Source organism: Poromitra crassiceps, assembly GCF_964638095.1.
Source record: "Poromitra crassiceps genome assembly, chromosome: 7".
In the NCBI taxonomy this organism is placed as follows: Eukaryota; Metazoa; Chordata; class Actinopteri; order Beryciformes; family Melamphaidae; genus Poromitra; species Poromitra crassiceps.
In genome coordinates this window covers 37,020,537-37,048,166 of record NC_139628.1, presented here as the reverse complement: position 1 = coordinate 37,048,166, position 27,630 = coordinate 37,020,537, and the positions used below count along the sequence as shown (strand labels likewise).

General features: G+C 43.2%; 2 protein-coding genes across 2 annotated transcripts; both read left to right on the top strand.

The window, feature by feature from the left end:
• Nucleotides 1–55: 55 nt before the first annotated feature.
• On the top strand, nt 56–20,795 carry synpo2a (synaptopodin 2a; the record flags this gene model as incomplete). Its single annotated transcript, XM_083640276.1, has 4 exons — nt 56–163; nt 12,482–12,633; nt 13,987–14,756; nt 16,777–20,795. The coding sequence occupies 4 exons, from the start codon at nt 56–58 to the stop codon at nt 20,793–20,795; spliced, it is 5,049 nt and encodes a 1,682-aa protein (XP_083496402.1).
• A 2,237-nt stretch (nt 20,796–23,032) lies between these two features.
• Nucleotides 23,033–25,685, top strand: LOC310779579 (synaptopodin-2-like; the record flags this gene model as incomplete). The annotated part of the gene is made up of 2 exons (XM_083640102.1): nt 23,033–23,056; nt 24,679–25,685. 2 exons carry the CDS (start codon nt 23,033–23,035, stop codon nt 25,273–25,275), a joined length of 621 nt encoding a protein of 206 aa, XP_083496228.1. The 3' UTR covers nt 25,276–25,685.
• Nucleotides 25,686–27,630: the final 1,945 nt, after the last annotated feature.

The window sequence follows — 27,630 nt, the reverse complement described above, 5'->3', positions numbered from 1 at the left end:
GGTCTCGCTGACGCGCAGCGGAGGCTCGGCTGATCAGCAGCTGTGCGCATGCAGAATGGGCACCGGGGATTACATCTGCGTGACGCTGCGCGGCTGCGCGCCCTGGGGATTCACCCTGCGCGAGGGAGAGGAGGACACCTACACACCTGTCCAGGTGTTCCAGGTAATTTGCTGAGCATAATCTATCTATCTATCTATCTATCTATCTATCTATCTATCTATCTATCTATCTATCTATCTATCTATCTATCTATCTATCTATCTATCTATCTATCTATATATCTATCTCCATCCATCCATCCATCCATCCATCAACTAGCATTATCTCCTGATTGATGTTTGCTGGAATCCGCCTTATCTGATTAGATCTATCAATCAATCAATCAATCAATCTATCTATCTATCTATCTATCTATCTATCTATCTATCTATCTATCTATCTATCTATCTATCTATCTATCTACTGTAGCTATCTATCTATCTATCTATCTATCTAGCTATCTATCTAGCTATCTATCTATCTATCTATCTATCTATCTATCTATCTATCTATCTATCTATCTAGCTATCTATCTAGCTATCTATCTAGCTATCTATCTATGTTTTAGTTTTAGTCTTTGTGTTCGGTGTTATTATCAACAAGTTCAACAAACTTTTTGCACACGAAAAAATCTCTTAAACGTTGATTTTCTTAGGATCATGCCAGACATGTATTGATAATACATCATGAGTGTCTTGGGCTTTCACCATAGCCTACAATGCCATATCAATGAAACTGACTGAGTTTTACCACATGCCCTTTTGGATATATGCCTCCTATAGGCTATAATAAAGAGAACCTCCATTTGGCTTACAGCCTACACTCTAGTCTAGTCTAGGCTATCTTTTATGATAGAGTTTTTTGTGTGTAATTCCCAGTAAAGAAGACAGAGTTGAACAAACTGGTGGGAGTTTATTTGGAACAGTGCTTGTCCCTGCATTTTTGTGCGCGTCGGCTCTGTTTTGGTGCAAGATTCCTCGGGACCCTTATATGGTCAAGGCCATGAAGAGAGTGTGAGGCTGTGAGTGAGGTGAGGGCAGTGTGATCTGGTAAGACTAGAGGAGTAGCCTACCTACCCGATGAGTGAAAGCTATCTGCAGCGCTCATGTGGGAATGCCAAGTTAAACAAACACGAAAGGCAGTAAAATGTTGACCTAAAGTTGAGATATAAGCCGCCTGCTTACTTTAAAAGATCATTTGACTAAGCAACAGAAATGAAGTGAGACATATTAAGTTCTGCTAAATATGTTTAGTCATATGAATCATTTTGTTAAGTCATGCCAGTTAGTGTGGTAATACATCATAGATGCCAGTAGATCATGTCATTAGTGCTTATTTGCTGGACTACTGGTACATATGAATCACCGTAAAGGCAATAATACAGGAGCAACATGTTGAGGCAGTATATATACCGGTAGATAGTATTTAGCCTGGGTAAACCCATCCCCCACGTGACCTGCTCTCAGGCCTGTTCTCAGTCACTATGGTCTGGTCACCTGTGTTTCAAACAATTCATTCCCCGAGTTCATTTGTGAGTTTATTTTTGATATTGTATGAATGTAGATGGTTTTTTTCCCACATTTGCTGGTGCCGAGGCCTTCGAGGAAGCTGGTAAAAGTCTGGCTGGTTGATATTGAGAGAGTGAGAGAAATCACTGAGCTAAGTCCTGGCATTTGGTGAGTGGCTTGGACCAGAATTCTCAGGACAAACACAAAAAGTTACCATGTCGCCTTTATAGCACTCAGTGAAGTTGTTTGCTGTATAGGTATAGTAGTTACAATGATCATTTCTGAAAGATAGATAAATAAAGGAATGTAAGCCAAAATCTATATTGCAGACACACCACACCTGTAGATTCACAGTAGCATTTTAAGCTTAGATTCCAGTTAAAGCGATATTGAATGACCTTAATTGTTTGCTATGTTATAGTTTCATTATATGTTGGAGTTCCTAACTGCACTGATGATTAGTTTAGAATTCAAATGTTTTAAATCCAAGCAGAAATGTGGTGTTTAGAGTTGTCTAACCTTAAAAGCTGCAGGAGGGATGCAACTCTGCTTATATGTTATACGAGTCTTGTTCTTAGCACTTTAATATTTGCCTATAAAAAGTGAAGTAGCTGCATACTGTATGAGTCATCTTGCAAATGTGTGCCTCAGTTTTGGACATCTTGGGGGGTTTGAGCCCACATCATCTGGAAGGCATAACTAATCACACCTCGAACACATTTCTTGTGGGAAGGAGGGGAAAGCCAGGACTGTTAGCTTGAAGTTGAAAAAGCAATCATACCAAGATGATGAGAAATCCTCCTCAGATAGTGTCTGATAAGATGATGGTTTCTCTGAAGCTTTGGTTGAATTGAGTGAAACGTGGGTTTTGTTTCCTGAGGGAAAGTGATCAGTCAGTGCGCTGACAGGCGGTGCAGTGCAGGAGCATGGTGGGGTATCCACTCTGAAAAGCTTGTTCCCATATAAGGGAAGCTGTTTTTTCTCTTCTTATTTGGAATCCTGGACGGAGTACAAAGTTGATGAACTCATGACTCACTTCATTTTTAAAGATACAGAAACTACACAATACATTTACCAAAAGTCTTGTGAGCAAAAACAGAAACAAAAAACTTATCAGAATCATCTAAAAGAGTGAGAGTAGGAACGTTAGGATTAACTCTTAGACACTTTTTTCAATCTTTGTTTATTGGATTTTCAGAGCAAACAATTCACAATTGCAATGAGTTACAGGCAACCTTATTCCATATATGAAATAGAGATCAAATACAGAGCTTGAAAGACATATTCCCCCCCCCTACCCACCGACCCATTCTCCCCCCCAGAATGAAGAACACACTATGCATGTGGTTTCCCACTGCAACCAGCTGCAAATAAGCCAAATTACATTCAATTATATTCATTATATGAATATAATTTAATGTGAATATAATTTGGCGTAATGCTTGAACATAGAAGCCTTTAGCAGGGTCATCTTGTCCTTTTGGCAGAGCAAAGAGGGCCCTTGTCGCTGCTGCTTCAGTCCTAATAGAGCACTGCAGGAACCCTATTAAGTCAAGCAATCAGCAAAATGCCAGCGTCTTATTCATTTGATGCAGGATTCAGGAAGTAAACAATGTGCTCTGTAGCTCTCACTCCTTAATGAAGCTTTGGCATCGTGTATTTCAGCAAAACATCAGCACCGTGGTTCTGTTAGGAAGCATGACTTCACTTCATGCTTGCTTTATTTTTTCCCTGCTAATCAAAGACAGTAATCCCACAACATGATATATTCATTTTATATATTAATTACAGTGCACTCCTCTTATAGTGATCCCTTTTGGACGGGTCAAATTGATCACTATAAGCGGGATGATCGTTATAACAGATTTTCTTTCTTTTTCTTTATTTCTCATGCAGATTACCATGAATTACATTATAGTACATATAGAGTAATGAAATGGGACATCTTAGCTATTTACTGAATGTTATTGACTTTAAAAATCCATATAGTAAGTTAGGCCTCCAGCTGTTTCAAACACAGCGGTCTTCCATAGACAGAGACGCCGCCATCTCTCCACAGGCAGACAGACAGTCAGACAGACAGACAGACAGACAGACAGACAGGCAGGCAGACAGACAGACAGACAGACAGACAGACAGACAGGCAGACAGACAGTCAGTCAGACAGACAGACAGACAGACAGACAGACAGACAGACAGACAGGCAGACAGACAGTCAGACAGACAGACAGACAGTCAGACAGACAGACAGACAGACAGAGATGCCACGATCTCTCTATATACAGACAGACATGCACCAAGTATCGCTGCTATATCTCATTGGCTCATTTTTAGCAGTTTCTAATTAAAGAAAAGAAAATTAAGTTACTGTAGTTACAGTATAAACATGTTTTCCAGTGTTCTCAGGTGTGACATGGCCCAAAATGATTCAAATTATACAGAGTGGAGCACACCCAAAAAAGTTGAAGAGGTGCAGACTAACGAGAATTCAAAATAACATGAAGAAAGTCGCACGCTCAAATTCTCCTCTGCCGTGTTTAATAGCTACCACACATAGCCTTCGTCAGGATATAGTGCCCAAAGGCCCAAAATGATTAAATGAAAAGTATTGATCACTATAAGCAAATTATTTAAACAGCATGTGTAATATAGGAATGATTCGGGACCAAGCTTTTTGATCACTATAAGCGCTTGATCACTATAACCGTGATCACTATAAGCTGATTCCACTGTAGTATGCTATATGAATGAGCTGTGATGTTCCTGGCTGTAAATGCATTTAGCTGGGGGGAAAAGAGAGAGAGTGAATGTACATATAGCTTTCCGCCCCACACAGTGTGGCTGCTACCTGTAACGCAGCTGGGAAATGTTTGCCTGAAATTTCAAAACATAATTGCTTAAAGCTGCGAGGGGCAGGAACCGCTTGGGGCTGTGTGAACTCATACACTTCTGTTTCCTGTGATTTTCTGTTGTGTTCAAGCCCATTAGGGCTTAAGTTGGTCATTTGGAAATGGGCAACCCAGCATAGCACGAGCATAACATTGTGGCCTCGTTGACATGATATCCGACTGTACTCCCAGAGTCGAGTCAATTCTGATGTCCAATGTAACGGTGGAAATTTGTTTGGAAAGCACCCTCGTATTTGAAAAGACTGACAATTATACCGTTTGTTTTCTTCTCTTGTCTGACTGGCACCTATGTTATCATTTCCACCAACTTACTTATATAGTCTTGATTAAACACAGTAGCACACTCACCGCAGACTATCCCTTTACAAGCAGCATATGACAAGTTGTATTTAGACACTACAGGTGGTGTCAGTCTGCCTCCCTTGAACACCGCCTGACTAACTGTGTATCTTTGTGTTGGGAGGGGGAGCGGGACCAGAGAGGTTTCCCCTCCTTTTTTGGAGGACGAGTGGTGACAGTGCAGAGGTCCAGACAAACCTTGTTCCCCCACAGAGAGGTGCGAGGCCAAATACACAGGCACACAGGAGGCCTTATAGGGCCTGTGTGCACACACTCGACTCCTACAAACTCAGAGCAATGGAGTCAAAGGGGTTTTATCTGAAAGTCACCAGCCCCATAAAGTAACTCGTAAAATGTTTGTGTATATATGGCAAAGCAGCCTTATTTTATTGCCCAGTTTAGACTTAGGCCTAACTATGTTATGTCTGAGGTCCTGCACTCAAACGATGCATGCTCTTTGGACTGTCTATTGTGTTAGTAAAAAAGTACAATTCCATGCAATTGGTATGTGGTACTGAATAATTAGTAAATGCAACAGAAGCAGTGACAAGTATCAAAACTTAAACAGAGACTGAGGATATGTTTTGTTTCCATTTGATGACTTAAAATAGGATTTCAGTGTAGTAATGCACTTTCAATTGAATTTGTGCATTGGCATCTGTAATTCTCCTTTGGTGTATGAGATATTTTTGCTTCTTTTTTCTTTTCTTTTTAGATAAAAAAGCTCTGTTCCCATTCATATTCATATTCTCATACAGGGTTTCTTTCTTCTGCCCTGCAATCAGATCCATGTCCTTTTTTTTATTAAGACAATCAAAATGCTGTGATACTGCGCCGACTCAGGGCATCAAAAAAGTAGTCTTGGGTGCGTCGATATGGAAGATATAACTAGAGGACCGACAGTGAAAATATCCGCACACCAATGTACCAAGGCTAAACAAGCCAAAATGAACAGTCCAGAGGTTGAGGTCAAGTTCCAAGAAGAATGTATTTTAATTCAAGACATGGTGAAGAAGGTGCTCAAAAAGTGACAAAAATAAAAAGTGAATTAAAACCACAGCACACAGCAAACGTTTCAGTAAGGGACTATCATCAGTGTTGAAAGTACAATGCTAGACAGGAGAGATAAAGACAGGGCTGGACCAAAAACAGCTGCATTATATCAGCCTGATATAATGCACCTGTTTTTCAATCAGGCACCTGATACAGTATTATCAGGTGCCTGATATTATCAGGTGCCTGATTGTCTAATTGAAGGCACCCTGCCACAAGGCTTAATCAGAGAGGAGTGAAAAGCATGTTAAGACATTCAAGGTACAGAAACATCAAAAATGACATAGGCCATAGATCAAAGAGATAACATGGTTATTAAATACTGTACACATGGTTATTGAAAAAAACTGAAATGGCTATATAACCAAGACACAAAAACGGTTCATTGAGAGTACAGAGGGAACACAGAGACTGGCAAAGCTGGGTTCATGAGGTCATGCTGATACATGCAGATCCTGTACGCATCAGAATGAGAGAAAACAAGTTAGATTGAGTGTTTCATTGAGGCCTAAACGCTGTTCAGCTTTGAGCAGGTAAACGTTTTGTTTCCCGATCTGTGTCTTCGATGAGGCTTAACTTTGTCAATGCCACAGAATTTAATAAGTACAGTGGCCGGCCGGATGTTTGGCTTCCTGAAAGTGTCTAGCACCTGAGGTTACCAGGACGAGGTGTCTTGTTGGATAGCCCAATGGGTTTAGTATAGGAGCGTGATTTGGCTAATGCTGAATTAAGACAGCTCTTGGGATAGCCCCTTGCAAGGAATTGGTCATATAGAGGCCATTTACACCTGGCGTTAACATGCGTTTTCTGAAATGGTTTCTGATTGCAATCTGATGGCAGAAATGGCTGTCCTCTCAATCCGCATAAAGTTGCTGTATCCAGATTGAGAGGACACATTGCATTTACACTTGTGTTCAATGTGTACACAATGCATCCCTGACCACCTCCAAAGGTGGTTTGGCCGATCAGATTGCAATCCTTCTTCAATGCGTTTTGGGGGTGTTTACACCTGTACTTTCAAGTGATAAAACACAATCTGATTGCAATCTGATCACAGAAAACCACCAGGATCACGCCAGGTGTAAATGGCCTCTATTTCTCAGCTCTTGGGATAGCCCCTTGCAAGGAATTGGCCATATAGTTTTTTAGTCTCCAGTTCAAAATCTGCCAAAAGTGTGCAGATATGTTTCACATGGACAAACTGACTGTAGGGTAAACCTCTTTTCAATGGTGATGTGTGAAAGCTTCAAGCATGTAGGAGACTATTTATCTGTCGGCTTCATATAGAGTGTTGAGGAGAGTGTTCTGTGTTCTGTCGGTCAAGGTAACTTTGGTGTCTCGAAAATGAATGGCGGAAGCACTGGATTCCATATTCAGGTTGATGGTCTCAGAGAGTGAATTAATGTAGTCACCAAAGGCAGTCAAATCAGATTGTGAACCCCTAAAGATAAAAACAACAACAACAACAACAACAACAACAACAACAACAGCAATGTAACTATTTTTTTTAAAGCATGTTAGAATCAAAAGGGTTGTTACAAAAGATGTGTTGGTTCTCAAGATAACCCATGAACAAATTAGCATAGTCTGAAGCAAATGTTGCACCCATGGCAAACCCTTGAGTCTGCAGAAAGACATCATTTTCAAAGAGAAAATAGTTCTTAGTCAATATGAGGTTGGACATGTCGACCAAGATTTGTGTGGGGGGAGTTAAGTCATCCCTGTTGTCCAAGGAAAACTGAAGAGCCTTCAAACCACTGGAGTGGGGGATGTTGGTGTAGAGACTGGTGACATCTAGTGTTGCCAAAAGGATATGACCATCATCAGGAATTTGCACATGTGCTAGTTGTTCAAGAAAATCCATTAGTGTCCTTTAGGTAGGATGGTAATTTCACAACTAGAGGACGTATGTGGGTATCAACAAAATTGGAGAGGGGCTCGGTAAGAGAGCCATTTTTGATGTGTCGGTACCTTGAATGTCTTAACATGATGGATTCACCCTCCTCTGATTAAGCCTTGTGTGTGTTGTGTTGTTGAAATAGTCATGGAGATGGACATTTCCTTGGGGAATGATCACCGTAATTGCCTGTTTAGAAATTCCCAGAATGTTGAGTTTGGAAGGAGAGCTTTGTACATGATGAGTTATGTGTCTTGCTGGCTGCCTGGGGTCCGTTTTGGTAACAACAACTTTATAAATACAACCAATGTATGAGCTGGTGAGACTGTTGTATTTGACTGGTGCGTGAAAATATAAATGCACCTTTAGGAGAGTGCTGTCATGGCAGCTAGAGGGCACCACTGTCAGTCATTCATCTGCAGTTTCATACAAGTATAGAAATGGACACTGTCACTGAGATTATCGTGTATTGACTCCACTCTCTCATAAACTTGAACATTTAGTGAGTCCTTTGAGAGAATTAGCTGGGACTTTGATTAATGACATGTCGTTAAGCATTGCACATTTTGAACTGGTCCCAATGTTGAGAAATCAGCTGAGCAACAAACGTCCTTTCTAACCCATTTTCAATTTGCAGTATTGGCAACACACATTTCATGAGCGCATAACACCTAATTGCAAGGTAGTGAAGTAATAGTTTATCCCTCTAGCTCAGGGGTGGGCAATTATTTTTCCTGTGGGGGCACATGAGAAATCCATATTGTTGCCGGGGGCCAAAAAAGTATTGTCATGACGTAACCTCTAATTTAATCACTAGATTCCGTTATAGAAAGCATACTGTTCACTTATTCTTCAGCATTTATTATATTGAAAATCACTCTAAACTGCCAATTTATGTCATATCATTCGATCTTTCTAGCTTCATAACTAAGTAAATTGGTGTGGTTTGTCTTAGACCTCCCGGGCCACTGGGGCCAGGCAGAACCATCATGAGGGCCGGTTCTGGCCCCCGGGCCTCATAATGCCCAGGGGCCAGTTGCACCAACTGGTCTTACACTGGTCTTAAGCTAAGTTGGTCGTAACTTTACGACCTAACAGCTACGCCGGTTGCACCAAGACGGCTTAAGCCTTCTTTTCACTACGACCAGGCGTAACTCTTACGCCTGGTCAGGAGGAGGCGTAGCGCCTGCCTGTCTCCGCGGAGACCTTTTTGAGTCCTTACCGTCATTGTCGTAACACAGCCAGTTCTCCGTCTTTGAAAGCACGATGTTAGATTATAACTAACTAGTTGTGTGGCTTAGCCTTCCCAAATGTTGCCGTTAATTTTTTAGAATTTAATACATAGAATTGGGAACGTTACATTCAATTTCATTCAGACTGTCTGTCTGCCTCAATCGCCGCCATTTTTCCCCCGGAGCGAGGGAGGGTGGGATGAGGGAGGGTGTAGTGATGCACTTACAGTAGTGGCTGAGAGAGCGTAGTGGCACAGTGCGCTCCAAGCAGGTCGCGAGGCACATTTTTCCAACATCATCCAATCATGGTGCATTCCCTGGCAATTCACATGGACGCGCATTGCTACGACCAGCATAGTTAAGACCAGACGTAAGCCGTGTTGGTGCAACAGGCATAAATCCACTCTAAAGACTGGTCTTAACTAAGACCGACGTAGGAGTTACGACCAGGCATAGTTAAGACCACTTGGTGCAACCGGCCCCAGGTCTGCTCTAGCTGTATAAGCGGCCAAATTTATGGCGTGTTTCTCCTTATTAAATGCTCTTATTAATGAACCTGATCTGTGCTGAGGCTAAACTTGAATTGAATCTTTCTTAGATTGCCATAGAAATAAATGAAGACTTAAGTGAGCATCAGGTAAATAAAAACAAATCGTAAAAAAAAAAAAAAGACTTCATTTCCAAAATATTATGTATCCATTTGGGGGGAGAGAAAAATCCATTGCCTGCTGAAGTTCATCGTTTTAAATCTCTGCAATATTAATAATAATCCAGTCTGAAAATGTGTTTTCATTTTGTTAACTTAGGACTCTGTCTTCACATTGAATTATTCCCTTCTGCAAACATAATTATCATCCATTGCCTGGCTTGGATTTACACCTTGATGCGGAGTGCCCGTTGGCATTCCTACAGTAGGAAGCCCCATTTGATCTGTAGAGGCCTTTCACATTGCAGCTGGTGCTAAACATAAACCGCTGTGGTGTAAATTTTACAAGGACGGGCTGTTTTACTCAGAGAACACTGTCATTACTTATAGTAGGGCTGGGTATTGGCAAGGACCTCACGATACGATTGTACCACGATACATTGCGATACAATACATATTGTGATACATTGCAATACTCTACATAATTTACTGGAAATTAAAATATAGCTAAAAATACAACACGCTGTGTACCACCCAGGTAGTGTAATAATATGAACATAATTTTATATTGTTAACTTAGTTGACAAATTTAGTCAAAACTACTGAGTGTTGAGTGTCTTACTGAACGCACTGAAATAAAAAGTATTCTTATTGTGTCACTGAACACACGGCTGTGCAAAAAAATCGATATGGCGATATATCACGATATCTTTCTGAAATATAGATACAGTATTGCGGAAAAAAGTATCGCGATATATTGCCGTATCGATTTTATTGCACAGCCCTAATTTATAGGCTGCATGCTTTTCTTTAATTTATGCTACACTTATAACTTTAGATTTCTTATATTATTCTCACAAGAATGCATAACGCATTCATTGGCTTATTGTTAAGCTGAAATAAGGCATGCTCTTACTTTTACAATTGAAATTGGACATGAATACTGACCTGTTAGAGAATTGGCTGTATTGTGGCGTTAAATTGTTTAAGCGACAATTTGTTTAGCATTTCAGGCATGTCTTCCTTTGTCTTGCTCTGTATTTACTCTCGTAGCTGAACTCTGTATGAAGGTCAAGGGTTGGATAACTCTCACACTTGGGACATCCCAAGCTATTCCAGTTCTTTATGTGAGGAGCCTGAGATTTATGTTTTTGGGTCACCACCTGTTGTGGACACTGAGTTGATGATGATGCTCTGACCTCATTGGGGAAGAGTTAACCTATAGACCCAGAATTTGATATGGCTATTTGTGCTTATTTCTTTTTTTTTTTTTAATGGCCATAATGTCTTATGGAAGATTCCATCCTAACTGGGGATTAAATTGTGTGGAAAATATAAACATTTTATTGAAACTATATTTTTTGTCAACAGTATTGACAGCTTTAGAGCTATAGCAAAGAGAGGAGGCAGTAACTTTATCTGAGTGTTAAATGTAATCTTAATTCTCAAGCTAATGTGTGGGCTTAGCACAGCTATAGCAGCATCTCAGGTTTTATTACATACCCAAGTTTGATATCTACTTGGCAAGGAATTCTAACCCTAGAATAAGTACTACAACAACATGACATGTCAAGTCATAACCATCCCAGTTACAAGTCAGGTTCCAACAGAACCATGGGCATATTGTATAGATAAGAGTCTTGTATCTTAAAGACGAGCTGAACCCCCAATATCTTTTTCAAATACCTGGGTATTCAGTGCACCTATTTAATAATAATGTCTGCAAACAATTTCACAAAAATCTAATTTCTTTAGTTTTTCACACTTTTTCACATCAAAAGTTCATTTTTCAAGATTTCATTCATAACAGTATGTTTGCTGACGTCACATAGTACTATCAAATTTCTACCCCATTTCAACCAATCATATCACGACATGGCAGCTGTCAATCAATCTTCATTTTGAGGAGAATTTTCTCCTCCAAATGAAAATGGCTGCCTAGTGCCTGTAACCTGGCAGAATTTCTAGCCCATAAACTAAGCAATAACTTGGCCAATTGTATGTAACATACAAAATAAAGCAAACGGTAATGTCTAAGAATGCAAAGACATGTAACTGGCTGGTTAAACTCGCATTCCAGGATAACGTTAGTCTCACTTGCCTGACTCTCTAGGATAACGTTAATGTCCGCAGGTCTTACCCCAGCCCCTCTGACATTTCAGGCCGGCAGGCGGCACATTTCCCTAAGATTCTCCGCTCCGCTGCCTCTGCGGATCCCACTCGCGTAGGCGCCACAACACGCTGAATCCCATTCGATTTGGGGGCAGAACACGCCAGAATTGTCAAATCAAATCATCAACATGCTATGGCCCGCCTCTCAACACTCAGTCATCTCAGACAAAATTTGTTTTCAGTCTGAAACGTCCGACCCACGCGCCACTAGGGTTCCGTTGGGTTCAGCTCCTCTTTAAGTTTACTTTTTTTTTAATATATATACCACTCTTTTTATACATCACTTATACCTAAACTACTTAAATACTTTTACATGATTCTTATTTACTATGTAAATGAGAATTTCACTGCTGTCCTCTCAACCTATGTCTTAAGGAGACATTTCCCAAAATGTCTACTTTTATTTATTTTTATAATTATGGTTACTTTACGTTTAATGTAAGAGGCAAGCCAATAAAACTTGATTTTGATTGTGTTCTGTCTCTCCTTTCCTTTCCTCTCCTGACCTCTCTCCTCTCCTCTCCTCTCCTCTCCTCTCCTCTCCTCTCCTCTCCTCTCCTCTCCTCTCCTCTCCTCTCCTCTCCTCTCCTCTCCTCTCTCCTCTCCTCTGCCCTCCTCTCCTCTCCTCCTATAGTTTACTCTAGTCCCATCTTCTATCCTCTTACTGTGCTGTTGTGATCCACAGGTCGAGGAGGGTGGCCATGCCTTCCTGGCTGGAGTTCGGGATGGTGATGAGGTGGTGTCAGTCAACGGAGAGCCATGTTCTGATCTCACTCTCTCACAGATCTTTGATCTCATCGACACATCAACTGGCTGCCTGCAGCTACTTGTCAAAAGGTATTTAAGATCATAGGATGTGGCCATAGAGTGAATAGAGTGATATTTAAGATCAGATAAAGCTGGGACAATTCAGTAATGCTACTCTGTGACTCACTCTGTAGTATCTGTCTGTGTTCAACTCCAACTGGGCCACAGTACAAGGTCCATGTTGCACATTGTATTAGCATTTAGATAGTATGTTGTTTTATGACCTGTGTGTGTGTGTGTGTGCATGCGCGCGCGTGCACGTGAGCGCGTGTGAGCCAGTGAATGTGTGCCAGTCACATTGACCTTCCAACTGGCGTGGCCTCTGTAAAAACCAAGTGCTACGGATCGACAAGCAGCTGCTCAGCCATTACTCGTGGGGGAATTACAAGTCTCAGTGTTAGGGTGGAGTGTCCTCAAACGTTGCAGCCTAGGCCACTACAGTACATGCCCATATTGAAAGCAATATGGAGGGCACTGGGCAGTAGGGGACACGGTTGTCTTGAATGCAGATTTCTACAAATCAAATTAGATCTAGTTCTTTATGTAGTTTTTTTGGAAAGTAGATTCTCTTTGACTATAGCACATATTATCACATATTATTAGACTGCAGATATGCTTATAGCTCTGTCGTTAAACTGAATGTGTAACTGCATGGTGGTGGTGATATCTCTTCTCTCGCAGTCTCGCGGGGGGGGCAGATGACCTCAGCTCGCGGCTATCAAAATGTTTTAAGGACATGTCACTCCTTCCTCTTTGGAGAAAAGGACTGGTCACCGGAGTCTAATTGACTTCAAGTCAATAATTGTGTTCACAGATAATAATGGCGTTCTGTTTTTCAATTCCTCGGTGGCCTTGAAAGAGGAAATAAAGCGGAGCCACATTGAGATGTGATTACTTTCCACTCCGGCGCGTCGGTGTACTACAGCAGTCATTTAACTTGACACATGAAGATTGAATTTGCTTGATTACTTTGGCCACTTGAGGACTGGGAGATGAGACAGGCCTTACTTGACAATCCAGTGACTCCATCCCTCACTGATGATTACATATTAAAATCTATTGTAAGCTAATGATCCAAACAAAAACACAAAAGATGTATCTCTTTCTGTCTTCTTTCTCTTTCTTTGCGAGGGAAAATAGCCTGAGGAATATACAGGAAGTGTGTTGCAAGATGTTTACATATCACTCATTAACAGTCAATAACTTGTCACTTATCCATAGAAACAGACCCAAAACAATCAACAATGAATCCAAGATTCATTGTTGTTCATGTGCATATTGAGTTCTTCAGTTTTAAGCTATTTTAATGATCGAGATTGGTCATTAGACTAAGAAAGTTACCCCACTTGCTCATCCCTGTTCTCCCCCTCTCCTCTCTAAAAGATACGGCTCCATCGCCCCTGGAGACTTTGAATCAGAGGGGACATACCCTGGTGAGAGGGCATCTTCCGGCGAGGCTTTGGAGAGCACCACCCTCCACATCGTGTCCCCTAACCACAGGTCCCAAGGCCCCAGGGAGCTCTACATAACCGAGTCCCGGGACGAGGCCTATGATGGCCAGGTGGAAAGCAACACAGAGTTGCCCAATAAGGGACAGCTGCTCTGCACGCAGCTACGAGTGCCCACATCTGGCGATCCCACAGGCCTGGAGCCTCTTTACCAGGAGAAAGATGAGGGAGCACGGCGGAGCTTCTCCCCCGGGGCCGTGGTGGAGCTCCAGGTGTCCCTCTCTGAGCAAACGTTAGGGGATATAGGCTGCACCTCTCTCGGGAGCGCTCATGGCCTCGACCCCACGTTATTCTCAAACAGAGAGGCCTCCGACACTATCCACGCCAACACCCATTCACTCAGGGTTCCGTGCTCGGTCAGACAGCCGCTTGGCCAGCATGGAGTGGTGGTCACTCTGCAGCAACCGGCAACATCAAGCACAGGAGCTGGGAGGGGCAATGTGACTGTGGGTGGCCCCAGGCACGGTGGCAGTGTTGGATCCCAAGGGGAAGGAGAAGAAGGGGGATGCCAGAGCGAGGGCGCTCCTCAGTGTTTCACTGTCTCGTTTGGAATTCCCTCAGAGGAGGCGGCACCGGCAGAGGAGCGCGACTCGGATTCTGAGGGGGACCCAGACAAACCCAACAAGCACCGGGCAAAGCACGCCAGTAAGTACAACGCACGTTTTCCACTCCTGCCATGCTGCACAATATTGGTGCACATCATTATATGTATATGTGTGTGATTATGAGGAATAAAGATCTATTCTTAAAGGGGGATTCTGCAACGTAATAGGCATACAGTAGGTCAGCACTAAATTGCATTTGTCAACATGTGTGCATTCCAAAGCGTGTGCGTCTCAAACGGAGCCTCAAAATAGTAAAACATCTCTCTTACTGCAATTGGGGGAGGTTTGTTAGATACCTCCTGTTCTAACGTGAATCACAATATAATCAAAATTGATAGTGGGCAAGTAGTAGGCAAGCACAGCGCAGAGTGGATGGTGGCAGTTGACAAAGGCTGAATTAGAACAAAAACAAGATGTCAAAAAGGACATGTGAAATTAAATAAAGCCATATCGTTCGTTTGAGTGAAGCTGCTGCCCTTATTTGATAAGTCTCAAACAATGAATGTGTAGTAGAGGCTTGGTGAGGATATGGCTTCCGTGAATGATGGCTGCAGGCGTTCCTCTGGGCTGTGTAGGAGCCAGAAATATAACAGCAACACGCTGATGATGCCTGCAGCTGAAGTGGCCGTTTGACAGACACCAGCATGTGCTCCCCCCAGCCCCGTTACCTGATCCTTTCACACCGGCTGCTTTAACTGAGCTAAAAAAGTGAGTCCGCTGCTCACTCCTGCTGCCTCCTCTACCTTCAGGTTAGTCTTACAGGAATATAAAAATGTAAGAGGACTTGTTATTATTACTTTTTACAGCTTTGCTGTGCATCGATTGGTGGGTCGGGGCGTCAGAGAGTGTTTGTGTGGCACGATGTCTGTCATCGGCTTGGCCTTAGGTGTCAGCGAAAGTGACCGATTCAAGAGGACCATAGGGTTTTAAGTGGACAGCTTGTGAACTTACAGATAAGGACTGGTAAAGGTGCTCGTGGTACTGGTAAATGTATTGCCTTCAGGCTATTTTTAATCTCCCATTTCCTACTACAGGCTACGTTATGGGGGTGAACAGACACATCTGTTTTAATATAGTCTATTATCTGAGAACAATTGAGGATGTTAGATGTGGTTCAGAGAGTTTGATAATTGCTTTATGGGTTGTAGTTGTTGTGGCATGTTCAATTGAATGAGCACATCTGAAATAATACCATCACATTATATGTGGATAATTAGATCTGCAAATCACTTGTTTAAATATAGCTAAATCAGGTTTTCTTTGTCTGAATTTCTTATGGACTACTATAAGGAATGCAATGTTCATTCATTTTGTATGTACTTGTACTGTATCTTAATTCTATAGCAATCAATTAATAGCTCAGTTTATATTTGCTGTGTTGGTATCAGTTCAACTCCTTATGGTGTATTGTCATATTTGAATGTATTGTTGACAACTCTGCTGCCTTCTCTAGTATGAACATCCATTTGATTTATTGAAGAAACTTGTTTGAAAAATAAGTTAAATGGTGTTTCGTACTGAAACTAAATTGCAACTCTGTTTTGCCCTCTGTTACCATAATTATTGTAATTCTTTTATTTGTAAGGTCTTCAAATTGCCAGAAAAATCTAATTTGGGGGTTTCATAATAGCATGATCCCTTCTTCTTGCCCAGGTTATAATGAAAATGGGCTTATGTTGAACGTAGCTTTCTGTGTTCTTGTCAAAAGTAATTTCAACTACTGCAATTATATCATTAATGCTGTTAAAGTGAGCAAAACAAATCTACTTGTTGAAGTTAAGTGCAATACATCAGCAAAGTAATTGATCAAAGAACTTAAAACTAAATGAAAGGGATATTAATGGCGCCATGATATCTGAGAGGTTTCAAGAATCTACACAGTTCATACATGCTCCAAAAAGATGATTTGTGGTGATCGCCATCGCCAACCTAAGCTGTTAATATCTAATCACCATCTATCAAATCATCGGTAGTCCAAGAGAAGCGATCCTTTTGATCTCGCTGTCTAACATCCCTTATACTGTGCACTGATTTTCTGTCGTTTTTTCTTCTCTATGCAGGGCTCAGGCGCAGCGAGAGTCTGTCTGAGAAGCATGTGAAGGAGGCGAAGTCCAAATGTAAACGTATTGCTCTCCTTCTCACGGCTGCTCCGCCCAACCCCAACAACAAGGGGGTGTTGATGTTCAAGAAGCATCGGCAGAGGGCCAAGAAATACACACTTGTGAGCTACGGCACAGGAGAGAGCGAACCAGAATACGACGACGAAGACGAGGACGACGACAAAAAAGACACCCACGCTGTTGAATTTACCCTAGTGGCCACTAGTGATTCCGAATTAGACGAGCATTTCTTCACGAATGCCCAGGGTGGCAAAGGTGTGCTAACCTTAAACTGGGACAAGGGACTCCTTGAGATCGAACGTATGTTGAACAACCAGGAAAAAATGGAATGTTTGCCTGATACCAAGGGTAAGGGTGCCCTAATGTTTGCGCAACGGCGCCTAAGGATGGATGAGATCGCCGCTGAACATGAGGAGTTAAGGCGCCAGGGGATTCCCGTGGAAGGGGTGCAGGAGGTTGAAAAGAAGATGGAGGAGCGCTCGTATATGCAGGCTACGACAGAGGGCCACGCATACATGGACGTGAATATGCACCAACAAAGCCAGCAGCAACAGCAGTACCAGCAGTACCAAGAACAACACTACTATGAACAACAACAACAACAGCAACAACAACAACAACAACAGCATCACTACCAACAGCAGCAGTACCAACAACAGTATCAGCAGCAACAACAGTTACAGTATGAACAACATCATTATCAACAACAGCAAGTATATCATCAGCAGCAAGAGTATCACCAGCAGCAACAGCAAATTCAGCAGTATTCTGCAAATGTAAATGGCATAGTCCACCACCAAACTGAAGAAATGCAGAGTTCTTTAAGTAACCGTTCTGCCAAACCTTTCTCAGCAGAAGAAATGACGCCTGCCCCCTATTCTCCCGCAGTGAGTGGGACCAATCAAGATGCTGTGGGCCAAGGAGAGCAGATAGCTTCCCGCGATGAGCGCATTTCTACACCTGCAATAAGGACTGGCGTTTTGCAGGACACAAGGAGGAAAACTAGTGGCATGTTCACATTCAAAGAGGCACCAAAAGTATCACCTAGCCCAGTGCTGCTGAACCTACTCAACAGGAGTAAAAAGAAGTCTGGTTTTGAGTCAGGACCTGAGGAAGACTACCTTAGCCTGGGGGCTGAGGCCTGCAATTTCCTCCAGTCTCCAAGAGTTAAACACAAGACCCCTCCGCCAGTGGCCCCAAAGCCTCTGATCAACCCCAACTGTCCTCCTTGGTCACCACAGACTGAAGAGACCAACCAGGACATGCCTCAGCACGCTGAAAATAGTGTCTCCGCACCTGCTCTGGCCCCCACCGCAGAGACTACCCCTGCTCCAGAACTAGAGCCAACCCCTGCACCTGCCCCTGAGCAACCCCCACCCCTTGCCCCCCAGGAGGCTCCTGCCAACTCCCCTCCAGAGGAAGAGCACACGTGGACTGTGCCAGAGCCTCAGCCACAACAACAGCCCCAGCAAGTGACAGCTTGGGAGGAAAATGGTCACACTAACTCTACCCTTCACCCCGAGTCGGCCCCTGTGAGTTCCTGGGCCCCAGTACAAACACAAGCACAACAGCAGCCATCTACTACTTCCTGGGGTCCAGCCCAAGTGCAGCCCCAGGAGCCAGCTGCAAGTCAGTCTCCACCACAGCCTTCTTGGGTGACACATCAACCTGCTCAGCCACAAGCACAGCCTCAACCTCCCATGAATGCTTGGGCCCCTCCTCCAGTCCAGCCTCAAATTCAACCATCATGGGGCCAGCCTCAAGAGCAAGCACAACCCCAGCCACAAGTTCAGCCGCCCTGGGCCCAGCCTAGAGAGCAACCACAAATCCAGCCGCCCTGGGCCCAGCCTGGAGAGCAACCCCAAGTTCAGCCGCCCTGGGCCCAGCCTGGAGAGCAACCACAAGTTCAGCCGCCCTGGGCCCAGCCTGGAGAGCAACCACAAGTTCAGCCGCCCTGGGCCCAGCCTGGAGAGCAACCACAAGTTCAGCCGCCCTGGGCCCAGCCTGGAGAGCAACCCCAAGTTCAGCCGCCCTGGGCCCAGCCTAGCGAACAACCACAGTCTCAGCCACAAGTTCAGTCACCTTACGTAGCTCAGCCACAGCCTCAGCAAGTGCAACCCCCCTGGGCTCAACCTCAGGAACCGATGCAACAGCAGCCCCAGTCCCCATGGGCACAGCAGTCACAAACAGACACTCAGCCTCAGCCACCATGGATTCAACAGCCCCCGCAACAGGCCCAAACACAACCACCTTGGGTCCAACAGCCTCAGCCACAATCCCAGCCACAGTCGCCATGGGTTCAGCAACCTCAGCATCAGGCTCCACAACAAGCATGGCCTCAGGCCCAAGAACAGGGGCAGCCACAGCCACCTTGGGTCTCATCACCTCAGCCTCAGCAGCCACAGCCTCCAATCAATGCATGGCCTCCATCACAGACCCTAGCCCAAGCCCAGCCTCCTTGGGTCCAAGCAGCCCAAACACAACCTCCAGCCCAGCCTCAGGCCCCTCCATGGGCACCAGCACCTGCCCAGGTTCAGCTCCAACCATCATGGGCCCAGCAGCCTCCAGAACACGCTCAGCACCCCATGAATTCCTGGGGCCCAGAGCAGAATCAAGCCCAACCTCAGCCACCTTGGGCTCAATCAGTTCCAACTCAGTCCACACCACAATCAAACTGGCAACAGCCCCCTCCACAACAACAGACTCCACCACAGCCACCAATGAATGCATGGTCTCCAGCACAGGCACAGCCCCAAACACCGGTCAATGCTTGGGCTCCACAGTCACAGCAAACACCTCTCAATGTTTCAGCTCCGATGGTGAACACCAGGGTGACTCAAGCTTCTCCAAAACCTTGGCATCCTCCACAAAATGCCCCACATAACCAGGCCCCTCCAACACCCCCACCACGAATGACGTCTTATACCATTGGTCGAAGATCTTCATCGCCTATCAACCCAATGGCCAGTGTCTTAAATCCATCTTCATCTAGTTCATCTTATGATATGCCAACTGTCAGAGGGAAAGGAGCTGATCTGTTTGCCAAGAGGCAGTCCCGTATGGAGAGGTTTGTCGTGGACTCGGAGACTGTGCAAGCGAATAAGGCAAGCCGTCCTATATCACCAGCTGCTTCCTTACCGAATGAGTGGAAATATTCCCCCAATATACGAGCTCCCCCTCCATTGGCATATAATCCCATCCATTCCCCTTCCTATCCACCAGCAGCAATAAAGCAGCCCCCTCCATCGAGCCCTTTAGCCAAAGACAAGAAAAAAGGCAAAGAGAAACCAAAGCCTACCCCCAAACCCCTCAATGTTATAGATGTCATGAAGCATCAACCCTATCAACTCAATTCCTCCCTCTTTACTTATGGGCCAGCGGTAGAGGCTGCCAAGCCCCCTGCCCCCAAACCTGAGCCTTCACCTCCTGCCCCCCCTGTCCAAACCCCCCCTGTCCAAAACCAACCAATTCAATACGAGCAAATGGCTCCCGTCCAGCCGGCTGGACCAATTGTTGCCCCATATCCCCAGCCACCCTATGGCGTGCCGCCTCAACATCTCATGCATGATGGCCGCTACCAGCAAGCCCCAGCTAACGCTTATCCTGCCAACCCCTATCAGCAGGCTCCTGGTGGCCCATACCAGCAAGTATATAACCCACAGTTTCAACAAGCCCCTCCAGCTGCTTACCAGCCCCAAGCTCCTCAATCTCCAAACCCTCCCTACCAACAGGTGCCGCAGGTCCCCTACCAACCAGCCAATAGCCCTCCATACCTGGCAGCTCCCACAGTGCCCTACCAACCACAGCCTCCTAGCAGCTATATTGCTGCTAGTTTCCCAGTCGCTGCCAGGCCTGAATCCGCCGCAGGTGGCAACACTGTAGCTGCTCCAAAGCCCAAGTTTATGGCTAAAAAGAGTTCAGCTCAAGTGTGGAAGCCTACAGCAGTTGATCAAGAGTGATTTTCATGACATGCTTGCTCTTTGCTTGAAACATTGGCGGGTGCTCTTACAATACACAGCTGAGCTGCATATTTGATGCATTTAAGCTAGCTGTTGTAATGGTAATGGTTATCTTCAGCTCCATCTGTTCTACTCTTGCTATTATCATAAGAAATAGCTTGAAGGTCAGTCAGAGTTTTGAGAGCTAATAATCCTCATGGCATCACAATCGAAATAAGAACATAAGATGTAAGTATAGCTTATCAGACACAACTGAGCCCAAATGAACTTTATATTTTTATAAAGCATGTATATTTGAACACATTTATATACAATTATGCATATTGAGACTTATTAGTGAACAAATCAGTATGAGTTCTCATAAGATGTAATCAAATATATTGTGGCAATAGCAGAATGTAGGGGAGTATGATGCTCAGTAAAAAATGGAAAGAAACGTGTGAATGGGAGGAAACATGATGGCTGAATGATAACAGGAAGTTAATATTGGAAAGGAGATTTAAAAGGAAGGAACAAAATGCAAAATGTATGCAATCTTATTTGATATATGATGCAGAATACGATCTGTTCCCATGTGTAAAATTGTGCCCTTATGTTGGAAATAAGATAGGGTAGCAAGGGACGAGGGAGGGGTTGGGGGATGTAAAGATACCCCAGCAGAAGTCCAAGTTAGCAATGATGTCACAAATCCAGAGGTTATGTAATAACTCAGTGGAGTTTTTTTTTTTTTTTTTTTGCAATGGTTGGAGGATACAGCAATCTATAGGAAACATTAACACTAACGCCCACTTGTTTCATTTTACCAAAGTATTGCAAATATAAAATATAATATAATATATTACATTAATTAATAAAATGTATATTTTTGTTAGTGCCTTATCTACTTTCAGTGTCTTCCATAGACTCGACTTGAGTGGGCTAGTTTTATTTTAAACTTCCTACCAGCTGTTGCGTCATGTTAGGTACTATATTTAAACTGTCTCATGTGAGAGAGTGCTGAGGTCCAGGGATACTAGGCTTGAATTTCAAATTCAGCCATTCTAAGTTACTACTTCTCAAGCCCTCATATTGTGCTTTCCCCACCCTGTTTTCACTCTTGCATCTTTTTCACCCACGCATCTCCACCTGCTTTTGTTTTATATGGATAGATGAAAAAAGATACACCAAGGATACACCAATTATTGAAAGGTTAACGAGCCCTGTAATGTTCATACATATAATTTTGGTTCTGCCTTTTTCTTCATGTTCTTTTTCTGTTTTCCTTTGTGTGTTGCTCTTCATAGTGCACTTTCTGTATGATTCACTGCAGTGCCATTAAAATGTCTTTTATCCTTCTTTGGCTTTCCTTTCTTTGTCACTCATACCTATCCTCCCTGTTTCTAGTCCCCTTTCTTTACAGCTTGCTGAGTTTCACCACTTCTCTGCCCGCCCCTGTACCATAAATATTAGCCATCATCAAACACATTCTGTATTTCATCAGACAAAAATACTGATTGAGTTTCAGTTATGTCTCAATCGATTTTTTACTGAAGCACCCTCAGTTTAGGTTTGACGAACACTCTTACAGTCGCTATCTTCTTTTTCACGAAAGCAGTTGTCCAGAACCAATTACCTTTCAACATTAGAGCACATACTGTACACTATAAAGCTCTTGTTAATAGCAGCTGGCAGCAGCTCATTTCTCAAATGACAGACCTTTTCTACAATTGATGTAAGTGATTGATGTAAGTAAGAGCACATTGCTGCGGAAGGACTACATGATGCTGTAGGTGTCAAAGGTATTATTAGACTGGTGACTTCACTGAAACGAGGCGACCTCATTGGATAATTCTGGAGGATATGTGAGTGGGCTCTGACTCAAATGTGCACCCATGGTGCGTCATGCAGTTGCAGAAGGGGCATTTAGCCTATTTGTAAAGTTTGAATTCCTTATTTTTTTTAGATTTCAATTGTTGCCTTCAGTTGGCAGATTCTTGTAGCTATATCTGGAGGAATTTGATGCCCACTTAAATGACTGGAGTGAAGCACCACTGTACCCCTGCTTCTTAATCATAAAACAAAGGAAGATTTTGCATTTTAATGGTTGTGTTATTCAAACCCATAATAGAAAAAACAAGAAAAACTGGCACGAGATCCAGAAAGATGTGTTCCACATATTATGGTGAGGTGATCAGATTATTTTAAGTGTGACCTTCCACCCTCATACACACTTCCTCATTGACCTAGGACACCCTACCATGGCTTCAAATCAGCCAGTCCAGGTTTCATGCTCCCATCCCTAACATACAGCGTTTATTTTCAACTGACGTGGTAGTCTCGTTTATCCAGACCTACTGACTCGTGGATTGAAAGGCATGAATCTCTAGATAATCTGATCCATAACACTGATGTAGAATAAGTCGAACTGTCTCAAAACAAAAGCCATTGAAAAGCATGCCATCCAGGACACCCAGCCTACTCCAAAGACCTGCTCAGCCCCATGTCTGATCTAAGTTGCGCAGCAAGCTACATTTCACACTCCTTTCAGAATGCCTGTCTCATATTCTCCTAATCATCCCAACCAATGTCAATATACTGTACATTCATATGGTAATCCATTTTGGCACTGTTCTTGAATCAAATGACCTAATCTATCCATATGCGTGTCTGTCCTAATCCAGGATAACACTGTCACAGACATCTTGACTGATTCAACATCAGGTCAAAATACCAGAAAGAAATTTGCTCAACTCTCAATAGTTTCTGTGGGTGCTGAATTCCCCAAAAATGTCACAGAAAGGAATTACTCCAAGACAAACATTTGGGGCCTTCCCCAGTGTGCTTAGTGGCAAGTAATCAGACCAGATTCCTGCATCAGTTTAGAATGTATTCCCCCCCATGACTCATTCAATCACATTTCTACTTTTTTTCTCTCCCTATTACTGCACTCTATTCCATTCTTTCCTTACGGCTGATCTTACCCATTTTTCACCAGATGATGGCAGCACTGCCTTTCCTGCATGTCCTGTCTACCCTCTCCAGAAGAAATGTACAGTAATAATCAGTACAGTAGGGAGGTGTTTTTGTCCAGTCCCATCACCCCACATATCCCCTGCCTGTCCAGGCATCCTAATGGAGACTTTTAAAAGGGCCCCGGTCTTTGATACATGGAGAGGGAGCTAGATAACAACCGCTGAGAAGATTCGCCGACTCGTTGAGATGCCTCGAAGGTGTTTTCTGTCTAATCCGCAAAGCAGAGGGGGCAGATCCAACTTAAAAAAGCTAAATGTGGCTTACATGGGAAACCCACTCTCATATAGCAACCACTTGTTGTGAGAAATCAAAGGACAGTCCATAAGTGCTTGTGCTCTGCCAGGACAAATGATGAAGTAGCTGGTTGAGTAGGCTTCCTGTTCCTGTGAAGTGGATCAAGTATTGCAGTTTGATTGTGGTGGAGTTGACTGTTGGCACAAGTAAGGACAGTGCGCTCCAGCTTGAGTTTACATGACACCCCCCACCCCCCCACCCCTTCATACACCATGATTTTTGTCCTTGACATGTAGCCTACATGTTCTGGCGTACAGGAAATCTGTGTTGAGGGAAGGGGATTTCTGCAGGCCTCTGCTCAACAAAAATGTCACCTTTGTTTTTATTTTCAAGATGAACAAGCTGTATAATTTGCATAGGCTATTTTACAATTTACACTTATATATTTTAAAGAATGGCACAGGCTACATTCTTCACAATAAATTTATTACAGTACATATTTAAAACAAATGTGTTGGCGATATTTCCCCAAATATTCCAAGTTGCACTGTGTGATTTGATTTGGCCAGAGGGCTATAGTCAGACAGAATAGAACGAGCCCATGCTAAAGTAAACATGTCTGGATCTTTCTTTGCAGGCACTCAGGCACTACTCCCTTTCCCCACCCGCCAGAGTACCATCCTGGGGCCAGCGGTCAGCTTCGGCTTCCTCTTCCCCCAAGCCTCCGGCTCGGGCCTCCTCGGCTCCCCGAGAAAGGCACACATCCTGGCTGGAGAGGAGCTACAAACCCCCCACGCCCTGGGAGGCTGCCTCCCGCCATCCGCTGGGCCTAGTGGACGAAGCCTTCGCTTTTCAGAACCTCCAGCAAGCCATTGCCTCAAACGTCCACTCGGCAGCTCAGCGCAAAATGCTCCCGGAGCCACCAGCAGAGTGGAAGGCCAGAGTGTCCTACCAAGCCCCCCAGAAAACTGGCAGCCAGACTTGGAGCCAGAGCCAAAGTCGCGGTCAGAGTCGAGCTCCCCTGCCGTCGTTTGTGTCCCCGACCAGGAGCACTGTCTCCGCCCCTGCTGGTCCTGCTGGTTACAGGTCCCTGCCCAGACAGTGGCAGCCACAGAGGTCCGTGACAGAGGCCAACCTCCGGCCCTCGATGTCCTCTGAGTATAAGAGGCCCTTGGGAAAGCCAAGCTACAAGGCTGTGTACACCAGCAACACTGCATGGAGTTGGAAGCGATAGGGTACATCCCCTCCCGTCCTGTGTGACCGTTAATGAAGAAAATCCCATTACCTAGTTCAGTGGTTCACATTTTTTCACATGAAGGACCCCTAAACTGACAAAATTAGACGACGCACCCCCATTTTATAGGATTTTGTCCCACGGTCCCCCATATGATAATAAGATTGCTTTTAGATGTTTTATTACAGAAAGTGTATAAAACCCATGACCAAAATAGTCATTGTGTTACTTATGAATGGAATTATAGCGAAACTAAATTACCCCCTTTTGGCTGGGGACCCCCCTCAAGGACCCCTGGGGGTCCCTGGACCCCCATTTGAGAACCACTGACCTAGTTACTCCATGCATTCAACTGCAGTCTAAAGCTTCTTCTTTTTTTTACTCATCAGTATATAAATGCAAAGACACAAGAACGGGCTATCATGTTGACGGAAATACGTAAGATGATGTTTATTGAGGAAAGGTGAACATCCTGAAAGATTTCCTTTGAAATGCCACTTTTATTTTTTTATGAATGCTTTCTGGCTCTTTTCATTTAAAGTGTAGGCAAATAGGATTTAGTTGGAATCATTTACTACGCATGCCACGCACAAATGTGGACGGTGGCGATTATTCTTACAGACGTAGACTTTCGGAAACGTTTAGAATTTACTTCAAAAACATTTAATTCACAACTTTTATTTTTGTATGGCTATACGTAAATGATTTTATTTGAATTTTCAAACAGTGGGATATACTTCAGAGGAGACAATGAGCATGTGGTTAAGAACCGGTAAGTATAGAACAAAATAAGCGGAAGGTGTGGAAGATTTGAATGATGATGTCAGTGATTTTGTAAAGATATGAAGAGAAAGTAACTTAAAATATGTTTGTCATACAGTTCAGTTCACAAAGACCACAAAATAGGTATGAAAGCTTAAATAAGAGATTGGTATAATGACATTTATTTGGTGGCGCTAAGAGAAAGCAGTGACCACGGCAGCAGCAATAAAAGATTGTTTTTTGCAGTGTTTTGAGCCTAATATAATGGTTTGTGGGTTTGCTGTGCATCAGGGTGTGACATTCTGCTGTGGATGTATTTAGCATGCTGGTTCCTGCGGTGCTTATGCACTTCTTTTGTCTGTTCTTTGGTTTGTTTCCTCAGTCCGTGAAACTTGAGGATGGGTAAGTTGTCCGATGACAGATTTTCTGTGTTTTCAGACAAAGTTTGATCTGTGATCAGGAAATCCTTCCACTGTCAGAGTGTGACCAGTCTGGGTATGAGGCCTAAAACTAGGAAAAGCCTAACTAATTGTAGGTGGACAGTTTGTTGTGTAAGAAGCTCCAGTAAGAAAGACAGTGTTTTAATTTAGCACATTTGCATGTGGCAGATAACGAGCAATAAATAGAGAGAGTGGAAGACTTAAAAAGGGAGGCAATGTTTCTCTCATTAGACAGTTTTCCTAAATTATACCTTGGGCACCTGGAAAAATGACCCTGGTATTACACAAGCTAATGGTCACAATGCAGCCCACTGTATACTGAAGAGTGAGATATATGTGTGTGTTTTAGAATTAGAAGGACTATTGAGTTGTTGAGCTGTATTTCCCAAATGAAAAGAGGATTTTAAGGAGGTTGATTATGATTGTTTTAGTTTCTGATAGGTTGTTACGGAAAAATGTCTCAGAGAGGCATGTATATTGTTTTGCATATCTGCCTGTCTGACATAAAGTGAAATTACTTCTCCAGACACAGTTCTCTGTCTAGAACTGTTTCTGGAACAGGGAAGTCCATCTGTTTCATAACTGTTTTTCAGATCAACTGTCTGTACATTTGAAAGTTTCTGGCCTAGCATTGAACTTCCTCTTTCATAAATGTCAGACAGGGTTAATTGCTTCATTATAAAGTTGTTTACCAAATGGTCACATATTCTACATGTATTTTAATCACTCGGTACATGTATGATTAAATCTCTCACATAGGTATACTGGCATAGATCAAGCAGATTGCACACAATGTGTAATATATATATATATATATATATATATATATATATATATATATATATATATATATATATATATATATATATATATATATATATGTGTGTGTTTTGCTTGTTTTTGGTTCACAGATTATGCTGTAGACTGCAGATTTGTTTGTAATAATCTCCAAAGATTAAATAGGTTGGCATTTGCAATGTGCTGATGTCATTCGCACCAAGCAATCTCATGAACCCAAAACTCAGATGGAGTGCAATTTCTGCTCCAGACTAATCCTGATTTCCATTGACAAAAAAAAGTATTTTACAAAATAAATATATAGCATAATTTCACAGATTTCAGTGTGTGTTCTTACTCTTTGATCTCTACTTTA